Source organism: Papaver somniferum, chromosome 5 (genome assembly GCF_003573695.1).
Source record: "Papaver somniferum cultivar HN1 chromosome 5, ASM357369v1, whole genome shotgun sequence".
In the NCBI taxonomy this organism is placed as follows: Eukaryota; Viridiplantae; Streptophyta; class Magnoliopsida; order Ranunculales; family Papaveraceae; genus Papaver; species Papaver somniferum.
Window position 1 is genome coordinate 134836868 of NC_039362.1, and position 12569 is coordinate 134849436.

Below are 12569 nucleotides of genomic sequence, written 5' to 3' on the forward strand. Positions count from 1 at the left end.
AGAGCCTGGCTTTTAACACCAAAGACCTCAACCGTTCACTCCATCAACCATTGTCAACCAAATACTACAACTCAGACAATCCACAGCTGCAACAACCTCCTTTTGCTTCATCTTGTGGGCGCTTTGGTTGGCCAGGAATGAGCTAGTTTATGGACGAAAACATAAATCGCCTTCCGATATAGTCAAACCAGCAAACCACATGCACCAAGAATATAATTGGGAAAATTTAGTGTTACCTCCACCCCTACCAGGCATGAATGATACAACACCTACCACTTCATCACTCCGGCTGACAAGGAATATTCAGGTTGGATGGAAACTGCCGGAACCGCATTGGATAAAAAATAACACAGATGGAGCTGCCCGCGGACATCCGGGACCCGCAGGAGGTGGTTTTATTTGCAGAGACTCGACAACCTCAGTTATTGTTGCAATGACCCAACCGTTAGGAATCACAACAGCGCTACTAGCAGAGACATGGGAACTCCTAATGGCCTTACGAACGGTCACACTGTACCAATGGACTAAAATATACATTGAATCTGATTCGCAGACATTAGTTCATTTCATCAACAAAATGGCTGATCCTCCATGGTACCTGAGAGACATGCTTGCTGAGATCACCAAAAGACTGGAAGAAATTCCCCATCACAAATTTTTTCACATTTACAGGGAAGCAAATCAGGCAGCGGACTCTCTTGCTAATCATACGGCACACAATAGTCAACAGGGAGTATTGCACACTAAAATTTGGGAGTACACGGTTCCTAGTTTTTTGAAACAAACTGTATTAAATGACACCATGGGAGCAACATTACCACGTGTAATTCCACTTTAATTTTATCAATACAAGTTCATGCTTCAAAAAAAAAAGGTATTAAAAGATTTAGAATAAGGAGGATTTTATCAATACAAGTTCATGCTTCAAAAAAAAAGTATTAAAAGATTTAGAATAAGGAGGTTGAGTGAAAGGCATCTGTGGTTTGGTCATGGATTTTGAGGTTTTTGTAAGGTTGATTCGAGAGTTTGAAATTTTGGGTATATAAAAGAAAAGTCTTGTATAGTCAAGTCATACTCTGTCTGTCTGTCAGTCAGTGTTAATACCTCTCGTCTTTGTCTGTATTAGATACCAGATCATTACTCTGTAATAACATTACGTCCACATATTTTCATTAACTTTGTCATGGTATCATTGAGGGGGTCGATCTAGGTCAATTTTATAGCATTTTTTTCTATAATTTTTACACAGAATAGTGATTTCGTCACTTGTTATAGATCAAATCATGCAAAAACAAACTCTTCATACACACATCCACAAAAAAATGGATCGTATCACGAAAAATTTCTTCTACGACCATGACTCTCCCATCAAAAAGCTCTGCTTGTTAAAAAGGGACAAGCTACACAAACCTAAAACTCAGGGAGAACTGGGCACTTGAAGCAGCAAGGACCACAACAAAGCACTAGGACATGAAACGGATCTCGAAAATTCACGAAAAACCCACCTCAGTATTAACCAAATTATATAATGCAAAATACCTCAAAGAGAACCCCATCTTCGAAAATTATATAAAGTAATGTACCTCAAATAGAACCCCATCTTCGAAAACATCCCTCCCCTCCCGTCATCTCTCTGCCACAATGGAGACAACCGACATTGCTCATACAAACCTTCAAACATCATCTCTTTCATAAAATTGGAGATGGATAAAATTCTCATATCCAAGCAAACTATATTCCATAATTCAATAACAACATTAACCGAACCTCTGTTATCCTACATCGGCTGCTAACATCATCCCCTGGTTAACAAGGAATTGAAATCATGATAGGATGTATCTATTTCCCCAACCCATAGTTCGACGAATCGTCAGCATTCACATCACATGGAATATCCAACCAGACAGGATTATATGGCTTTTTGCCAAAACGGAAAATATACCACAACATCAAAATACAACTGCCTCATCAAACAAAACATTAGCCTTAAATTAATTGTCGTTCAGACTCTAAACAAAAACTGGTGGACTAAAATTCAAAATCATGCCTTTGTATGCTGGACGGAGATAGTAATAAAAATTTAGAGCAATCTCAAATTTAACATGCTCCCTCCATTCCACATTAGATGATGTTTTAGGGTTTTTTTTGTTTTTTTTTTCCAAAATAGACGAGGATTCAACTATTTTCTCCAAGTTCTCACTGATTTACCCCAGCTTTGGGATCAACGTGACATTCATTGTTTTTGTTATCGGTCATAAATAATTCACTTAATTTAAAATTTTAAATATATTCTCTATTATCTTGGGTTGAGATATTTGGTCATCCCAAGTGGAATTACATCCAGTTCATAATCCAGAAACAAAAAACTAGGAAGTTTAAATTTTTAGGAAAACATAGGCAGATTTAGAAGAAAAAAAAATTATTGCGTGAAAAACTTTAAGACATCATCTAAAGAGGGGATTGAAACAGAGGGAGTACAATATCCTTGATGATATTCAAGATCTGAATCTTTAAAACATCATCTAAATTGGAACAGAGGGAATTGGAACATGGGGAGTACAATATCCTTGATGATGTTCAAGATCTGAATCAATAGGTGGTCCATTAAAGAACATCTTATTCATCACATCATTGTGTGCTCTTAGGGCCATGCCAAGTTCTTCCCAAGCTTTTTCAGGATCATTAACATGTATGGGATCAGGATACAATATCTTATCCATCTCTTCCGAGATAACAGTGGGTCCCCAAATAATTTGGGAGGTAAACTTCTATAAGGATTCTCATTGAAAGCTTCGCCATCAAGGAATACGTCAGAATTATCACTCCTCCAGTATTCATCATCAAAATATTCCGATTCACTGCCATTAGTAAACATCAAACTAGTTAATAATTTGTATTTTTTTTTATTTTTTTGCAGATGGTCAGCGCGGGAACTCAAACTTCTAACCTTAAGTATCAGAGTTTGGCCACTGGCCAACTGGGATAGAAAGAATAAAAAAAAATAGTATTAACAATAATACCTTTCATAAGCGTAGAAAACCTCTCTGGGAATTTCAATCCACAATAGCTTCTCACTACTATTGTCACAAAAACAAAATACTTTAATTGATTAAGAACACCAAAATGATAATAAAATAATAGAAGTTAGTATTGTAAGTTCGCAATACTGTTAGGCTGACTAAGACTAACTCTTATGAAGCATTCACAAAAGCTTGCACCTTCAAAAATGGCAGTTACCGTGTCTCAATGGTTAACAACACCCATTTTTGTTGAGTCTTATATGCAGCACAAGTTAACAACACCCTTTCTTACTAGTTGAACGCACGCGAATGATAACAAACGAGTCCAATTTTGTGCACCCCACATGATGACGGTGCACATTTCTCACCACGATTGGAGAAATAATTATACTCATTATAACAACAAAACAACGAGAAGAAGAAAAACTAGGTAATATCTAATACCGATTATATGGATATGGAATCCAAACGAAGTCTTCGGGGTTCTTTCCACTGTTGCGGATATCCTCAGCACTGCCATTAATAAAACCCAAAAACAAAAAACACACTAATTAATAACAACAAACAATTAGAACGTGAGCATCATTTTTAAAATTTTGAAAACATAGGATGATAAGGTTTTTTCACTGAAAACAATAAAAATTTGTGAGTGGTTAATAAAACATTTTGAATACAGGGCAAAAAGTTTAAATTGAAGTCACATCAAGACTTCCTTCGTGACTCTGATCTAGACTAAAAAATTATGGAGATCCATCCTTACCATTGAAGATACATTTTTTCGGCAAAATTCTATTTCCATTTGTTTTTATCCATAGTGTTTTTCTTTTTTATTTCTAGCTTGTTTATACCAAATATCAGGTAAATTTTTTTGACCCTAGCATGGGAGATGCCTTTACGCATGATGAAAAATAAAAAAGATGATGACAATAAGCTGAGAATAATACCTGACAAGTGGATGTCCTCTTTGTCTATGTATTTCTGTGTTAACCATATAATTCAGTAAGAATCAATACATATACTCGTCCAACAAAATCGAAACATCAAACAGTATTACCTATGTCAGGGTCGACAGGAAATCCTTCATCATTAAACACTGTTGTTTCTACAGATTCAGGAGTAGACTCATCACGAGTAGGAGTAGGGGTAGGAGAGTTGGATGAATCTGATGAGAAGATGTCTCTGTTAGCCATGTACTCATGTAAGAATCTGGTGGTACTGGGTATGATTCCTCTGATCTTCAAACGTCTATGAAATTCTCTCCGCAAGTTGTTATCCAATTTCCTTCAAGAAAAAATAAAAGTTACAATATAAAACGAGTGCAACAACTGATAGAAATAGAACTACCTATATAATTCCAGTACTTACGCGTAGTCAGGTCCTCTGTAATAGATATTTTCTTCTGGAATCCTTGCATACTTGACATAGAAACTGTCTATCGAAAAGTCATCTGGATAAGCAATGACACCGTACTCCAAAGTAGTCCCGAGAAAATTCGTTTGAGTTACAACTAAGCGAATGCTGGACTGTGGATCACTAGCGCTATCCTTGTTTTGGACATGATTCTGGTCATCACCGGTTTCCTCGATAGTAGAGGAATGATCTGTAGTCATGTGAACTATGACTTTGATCTCATCACCGCCGTAGTCTCCAATCAATGTTATGGTTTGCTCCCATGGTTTATCTTCAATTTTGAAAGGAAACTCACTTGGTGTCTCCACAACCTGTCCAACACATCAAGACATAACTTTACATAAAAATCTTGATTACAGCTTGATAACTATTGCAAAGCAGTTTGTGGTGTGCAACACCCACTTGTAACTCTAATGCGAGGAGATATATTAAGTGGCGTGTTCATATCTCATCACGGCTATAGTCAATTCTATTTAAATTAATCACTCTTTCGGGATAAAGAATAGAAAATCTTCCAATTTGACAACCACGGTATATCTCTAGCAGTGTCTTAGATAAATCAACTGGTAGTTATTAGAGAATGATCAGTATCTCCCTAAGGCTGCTTGATGAAGCAGACAACAAAATTGGAATGAGTAGAGTGGAGTGATGTTCAAATTGTGTGTGTTTATTGGACCCTAAAGATGAATAACGTAACAAGGTAGGTTCGAAAGATAGAATTTTACAAAAACAAACATACCTTTTTAAGAAGATGTTCAGCAGCTTCCTCACCGGTACCTGTGATTTTATCAGATCCAGACGGTCCTTTCTTACCGGTAGAAGAAGAAGAGAAGTCACGAGTTGGAGTCCGAATTTGATAAATTAAACTGCTACTACTATGGCTGATATTGGTACTTCTGCTGTTCTTCAATTGTTGGGTGATGAAGATGGAAGAAGAAGAGATGTAATTTCTGTTGCGTCTGTAACAATAAAACACTCAAGAAAGATGTTAGAATAAAATGATTAATTTCTGGAAAGTAAATAGACACTCAATTGGACTGCAAACATAGGACAGAGTCACGTGTTCAACACGCTGTCCTTAACACGATATTTGACCGGTACGCCTCAAGAAAGAGTGATTCCTATACCCTGTGGTCAAGTTCGTATCCAGGATAAAACTGCCCGTTGCAAGCACTGTTAGCACTACAGTACTTGCCCACTCTTACGACCTCAACAGCAATTGCGCACGTAATGAAAATAAAGGACCACACAGGGGGAGAAGACGAAAAGAAGAGGATAGTAACTCTTCTGGACACGAGTTAAAATGAAAAATGTGATCGGTTTATATAGGGGAGAAGAGAGAGGTCGAATTGATTGTGCAATAAAGGCGAATTAAAGAGAGAATAAATTTTGAATTAAAAACAAAATAAATTCGAATTAAATTCAAGATTTTTTGTAACAGCAATAAAACGGTCATGCACATAATGTCGACATAAAAAACGGAAATAAACATAATGTCGACATTCGCCGGGTCAGACTCCCCCCCACAATTAAGAGAAAATTATTTTCTCTTAAAATCTTTTAGGTAATAATTAAAAAGAAGTTTTGCCAAAAAGATAAGTCTTGGTTGACCCACACCCACACCCACACCCACACCCACACCCGAACCCGAGCCCGGCCCGCACGCACGGACGGACGGACGGCGGCGGCGGCGTGCGTGCTTCGGTGCGAAGCACCGCGTGTGTGTGAAAATGTGTGATTGCACCAACTAGCCCATTGCCTAAGTCCTCTCCCTCGCACAAAAGTGCTAATGACCCAAGGGCCACTCTAATATCAAAATTTTCAATACTTATGGAGAGGTATCATCTTTAGTTTTCCCTATGTGGGACTAAAGGTTCATTCACAAATAGTGAAAATGAGCTAGTGTCCTTAGTGACCAATAGATCCTAAGTTCCAATCCCACCAAGACCAAAAACCAAACTATTTTATAAACTCAATTTCTCTAACAATCCCCCACATGAGTGAAATACCGATAAAAAATCAGAAAACGGAAAGTGAGAAATACCACTTAGGCAAGAGGTGTCCATGAGGTCTTGAACCTTTGTTTAGTGAGAAATTGCCGGAACTACTCGATGGACAGTGAACGCGATGTCTTGAACTACCATCGTTTGATGTAATCCGCGATAATAACCACGCGTGATATCTCTCTAGGTGCTGTCGAGTTCGTGCCGTTGTGTCCTTTTTGGCCCTGGACAAATCCCGTTTCTCAGAATGCTCTAGAGAATCATCTCTTTTCTCATAGGAAGCGACCCACTTCCACATTCAGATAGGTGAGTTCTATCAAGAGTGTTTACTGCTACACCCCACTTCAATCTAAAATTGAAACTATAGAACTCATTAAGACTTAATAGAAAGTCATCCTCCATGCAGTCACACTATCACGTCTACACCATAGGGAAGGGGCAGAGAATGAATTCTCTGATAGTGTTTACCTTGATCTGCCACAAATTAGTTTCTCATTCGAAACCTTGATCTTGGGATCTCCAGTCAACAAGGTTGAGTATACTTCATGGAAAGTTTATTTAATGAGCCTAAGCCCCATCCCCTTAGATGCATTACTAACTATCTCCTTGGACAAACCTTTCGTCAAAGGGTCCGCGATATTCTCCTTGGACTTAACCCAATCAATGGAAATAACGCCTTTTGAGATTAGTTGTTTTAGGGTATCGTGTCTTCTCTTTATATGTATAGACTTCCCATTATAGTAGTTGTTTTTAGCTTTAGCTATGGAAGCTTGATTATCACAATGTATAGATATAGGCGACACATGCCTATGACAGAGAGGAATGTCTTCTAAAAAGCATCTTAGCCAAGCGGCTTCCTCTCCTGCTTTATCTAGTGCAATAAACTCAGATTCCATAGTGGATCGAGCTATGCAGGTCTGTTTGGAACTCTTCCAAGAAACAGCCCCTCATGATAGAGTGAAAACATATCCACTCGTAGACTTAGACTCCTCTGAGTCTGATATCCAGTTTGCATCACAAAATCCCTCAAGGACGGCAGGATACCTTTCATAATTCAAACAAAAGGTCAACGTGTATTTCAAATACCTCAACACTCTAAAAAGTCCATCCCAGTGTTCCTGCCCTGGATTACAAAGTATACCTACTTAACCTACTCACGGCATAAGCAATGTCTAGCCTAGTACAGTTCATCAAATACATCAGACTTCCTATAACTCGTGAGTATTCAAGTTGTGATACTCCATTACCTCTGTTCTTTTTGAGTTTACAACAAGGATCATACGGAGTATAAGCAGGTTTACAATCAAAATGATTGAACTTTCTAAGCACAGATTCAACATAAGAGATTGACTAAGACTATAACCGTTAGAATTTCTCCTAATTTTCATCCCTAGATTACATCTGCAGGCCTAAGTCTTCATGTCAAAGTTCTCATTCAGCAGGTTCTTAGTGGAATTAATTACATCCATGTTTGTACAAAGTATAAGCATATCATCAACATACAAGCATACAATCACACAGGCATCATTTACAAGCTTAGTATATCACACTTGTCAGATTCATTGATTCTAAAACCACTAGAAAACATTACATGATCAAATTTTTCATGCCATTGTTTAGGTGCTTGTTTCAATCCATACAAAGATTTTTTCAGTTTACAAAATTTGTTTTCACAACCTTTCACTACAAAGCCCTCAGGTTGTTCCATGTAAATTTCTTCATCTAATTCACCATGTAGAAAGCTGTCTTTACATCCATTTGATGTATTTCTAGGTTATGAACCGCGGCTATAGCAATTAACATCCTAATGGAAGTAATTCTCGTAACGGGTGAGTAAGTATCAAAGAAATCTACACCTTCCTTTTGTTTGTAGCCTTTGACTACTAACCTAGCCTTGTATTTTTGAATAGTTCCATCTATGTTACGTTTCCTCCTGAAGATCCATTTACATCCTATGGCCTTACACCCTGGAGGTAAATCTACTATCTCCCATGTATCATTTTCTTTGATGGATTCCATTTCACTAATAGAAGACTCTTTCCACCACGAGCTTCAGAAGAAGTCATGGCTTCTCTATAAGTCTGAGGATCAGACTCTGCTAGTGTTATGAAGTCAGGTCCAAAGAGGTTTTGGTTCTAGCCCTTTTACTCCTCCTAAGATCAAATTCTACTTCATCTTCCTCTAAAGGTAAAGTCTGACTGGTTGAAGGAACATCTAGGGGATCAACACCTCTCTTACGAGAGTCAGATTTTAAAGGAAAAACATTTTCAAAAAACACAGCATCCCTAGACTCCATAATAGTATTTACACCAATTTCAGAAACATCAGAATTCACAACCATAAATCTATATGCAGGTGTATGCTCAGGATACCCTATGAAGACACAGTCAACAGTTTTGGATCCTATCTTGGTTGCTTTAGGTTTAGGGATCTGAACCTTAGCCAAACACCCCCACACTTTAAAGTATGCTAAAGAAGGTTGTCTACCTTTCCACAATTCGTATGGAGTTTTATCTGATCCTTTAAAAGGTACTCTGTTCAGGATATAGCAGGCTGAGAGGACAGCTTCCCCCCACAAGTTCGAAGGTAATCCTGAACTAATTAACATGGCATTCATCATCTCCTTAAGGGTGCGGTTCTTACGTTCAGCTACTCCATTCGACTGAGGTGAATAAGGAGGGGTAACCTCGTGTATTATGCCATGTTCTACACAGAAATCTCCTATAGGAGTTATGTACTCACCACCACGGTCAGACCTAATGGTTTTAATGGTAGTATTCAATTGGTTTTCAACTTCTAGTTTATACCTCTTAAATGCTTCTAAGGCATCATCCTTACCTCTAAGCAAATAAATATGACAGTACCTAGTACAGTCGTCTATAAAGTAACAAACCATTTCTTACCGCCTCTAGTTTGAACTGATTTCATGTCAACTAGGTCTGAGTGAATTAATTCTAAGGGTTTAGAATTTCTATGAACATTTTTGCTAAAAGGTTTTCTAGCATACTTTGATTCTACGCATATTTCACATTTGTGTTCCTTTTCCAAACTAAATTTGGGTATGCAGCCCACATTGGCTAGTTTAAGCATTGACTTATAATTTACATGTCCAAGTCTACCATGCCAAACGTTCAAAGACTCACAAACATAAGCAGAAGAATCATTATTATTCATTACAGCAGAGTTTACATTAAGCTTATACAGACCCTCAGTCTTATAACCCTGCCCCACATAATCCTTACCCTTAGTTACAACACATTTCCCAGATTCTATTACAATTTTAAAACCCTTATCATCTAAAACAGCACAAGAAACAAGATTTTTGCAGATGTCCGGAACATGAAGAACTTCATTCAAAGTGAGAGTCTTGCCAGAAGTGAGCTTGAGCCCAACTTTGCCTTTTCCTACAACCGCAGCTGCAGATGAGTTACCTATATAGAGTTTCTTTCCTTCCCTTACCTTACTGTAGGAGGTGAACATTTCTTTGTTCCCACAGACATGTTTGGTAGGCCCAGAGTCTACCCACCAGTCTCTCACATTTGTCACCAAATTTACTTCAGATACCGTGCCAGAAAATTCATCTTTGTTGTTTTCAACCAAATTAGCATTATTTTTCTTTTTAAGGTCCTTACGGTTTCTACAGTGAACCTCCATATGGCCAAGATTTCCGCAAGCATACAATCACCCTTAATTTTATTAATGCTAGATTTAGGTTTCTGAAACATACCTTTCTTGCCTGGAGGTTTCTTGGAGTTGTTTCGGTTCTTATCAGCATTGGAACCTTTGTGTTCAGTCACATGAGCTTTGTAAGATATGTCCCTTGAAGAAGATACATTTTTGTCCTTAGAGCACAACAATTCTTCAACTTGAATTTTCTTACCCAGTTCAACCATAGTAACTTCAGCAGTTTCATGTCTCAGTTTCTTCTTGTACTCGGACCAGGAAGTAGGCAATTTCTCGATAGCAGTAGACACTTGAAAAGTTTCATCAATCACCATACCTTCGGCTAGAATTTCATTCATAATTTGCTGGAGTTCAAGAAATTGATCAACCACAGATTTTTCACCATTTTATACTCATAAAGCCTAGCTACCAAGAATTTCTTACTTCCGACAGTTTCAGCTTGGTATTTCGCCTCCAAAGCAACCTATAAATCAAAAGCAGAAATTTTTTCTTTAGCATTGTAAAAATCATACAAAGCATCCTCTAAGCAATTCAGAATATGATTTTTAGACATGTAATTGTTCCTCTTCCATTCTTCTAAAAAAGACTCACGACCAGCATCATTCAGTGATTCATCAAAAGGTTTCAGAACATATGAATCCAACTCATGGTAACTTAGAAAGAATAACATTTTTGACTGCCACCTCTTAAAGTCTTTTCCAGAAAACTTTGCAGGCCTTTCAACATCGTTTTTACCCATTGTTACAGACAGAAAACAGAAATATCGTGTTAAGATTGTTGCGTCTGTAACAATAAAACACTCAATAAAGATGTTAGAATAAAAGGATTAATTTCTGGAAAGTAAATAGACACTCAATTGGACTGCAAACAGAGGACAGAGTCACGTGTTCAACACGCTGTCCTTAACACGATATTTGACCGGTACGCCTCAAGAATGAGTGATGCCTATACCCTGTGGTCAAGTTCGTATCCAGGATAAAACTGCCAGTTGCAAGCACTGTTAGCACTACAGTACTTTCCCACTCTTACGACCTCAATAGCAATTGCGCACGGAATGAAAATAAAGGACCACACAGGGGGAGAAGACGAAAAGAAGAGGATAGTAGCTCTTCTGGACACGAGTCAGACGCCCCCCCACAATTAAGAGAAAATTATTTTCTCTTAAAATCTTTTAGGTAATAATTAAAAAGAAGTTTTGCCAAAAAGATAAGTCTTGGTTGACCCACACCCACACCCACACCGGAACCCGAACCCGGCCCGCACGGACGGACGGACGACGTGCGTGCTTCGGTGCGAAGCACCACGCGTGTGTGAAAATGTGTGATTGCACCAACTAGCCCATTGCCTAAGTCCTCTCCCTCGCACAAAAGTGCTAATGACCTAAGGGCCACTCTAATATCAAAATTTTCAATACTTATGGAGAGGTGTCATCTTTAGTTTTCCCTATGTGGGACTAAAGGTTCATTCACAAATAGTGAAAATGAGCTAGTGTCCTTAGTGACCAATAGATCCTAAGTTCTAATCCCACCAAGACCAAAAACCAAACTATTTTATAAACTCATTTTCTCTAACAATTTCTACGAGCAGTCCTCCTCGAATACGCCAGTAACACCGGGATATCGCTTTCTGGATGATTCTCGCCATTTTGATTCATTAATTTGCAGGCATCAGAAATCTCCATAGTTTTTTTTCTCTACATAAAGTTAGGTCTTAGATTGATTTGATGATACAAACGGAGGAGGATTTTAGGGATTGGTTTTACCGACTTCGATTTTCAAGTTATTTGCTCGTCAAATGGATATGGATATGGATATGGATATCCTTTTTTAAGTTCGTCCGGCCCAAAAAAAGATAAGATGGTTATTATGGTCACTTTATATATGATAAGGGCAGCCAAAGATCAGATTTAGTAGTAAAAATTTTTACGGATCCATCTTTTAACTTAGAGCAGTTCCTATGAAATGAACAAACTCAGAGTTTCTTCATTTTGCTCCCACTATGGAATGAACAAACATGAAAAATGGATGTTCAAATCAACAAATATGTTGCTTTGAACATTGAGTCGGAACATCTAGCGCGAGTCTGTGTTAAAGACGGGTGTCCTTGCTACCAATGCTGGCGTATGAAGAAATAACGCCAGCGTGTGTACTTACAATGCGCGTGTTTAATTATAGCACCCGCGTCCGTATCAAGAACGCCAGTGTCGGACCCAATGGCGCGAACGACTCAACCTGAACGGCTGCAAAAACCTTTGATCCAACGGCTACATTTTTTTAAATCTATAAATACTCCTCATTTCAACTCTAAATTCATACATTCTACACATTCTTTCCTCTCAAATCATCTACAAAAATGCCTCCAAGAGTTCGTTTTGTTAGATTCACTCAACAAGAGGATTTAGCTATTTGCAGAGCCTACGTTTTTCAAACACAAGATGTTGCCGCTGATGTTG

General features: G+C 38.1%; 1 protein-coding gene across 1 annotated transcript; it reads right to left on the reverse strand.

Annotated features, from left to right (window-relative positions):
• Positions 1-4060: 4060 nt before the first annotated feature.
• Positions 4061-11761, reverse strand: LOC113279637 (uncharacterized protein At2g39795, mitochondrial-like). Its single transcript, XM_026528313.1, has 4 exons — positions 11690-11761; positions 5170-5334; positions 4386-4741; positions 4061-4301 (listed from the first exon to the last, which is right to left on the reverse strand). Exons 1-4 carry the CDS (start codon positions 11759-11761, stop codon positions 4061-4063), a joined length of 834 nt encoding a protein of 277 aa, XP_026384098.1.
• Positions 11762-12569: the final 808 nt, after the last annotated feature.

Excerpts from the sequence above, each read along its gene's own strand:
- LOC113279637 (XM_026528313.1), bottom strand. The coding sequence starts at position 11,761 with ATGGCGAGAATCATCCAGAAAGCGATATCCCGGTGTTACTGGCGTATT. Across the intron at positions 5,335-11,689 it reads GAGGACTGCTCGTAGAAATT|AACAGCAGAAGTACCAATAT; the intron begins GTTAGAGAAAAT and ends CAACAATTGAAG. Across the intron at positions 4,302-4,385 it reads TACAGAGGACCTGACTACGC|GAAATTGGATAACAACTTGC; the intron begins GTAAGTACTGGA and ends TTTTTCTTGAAG.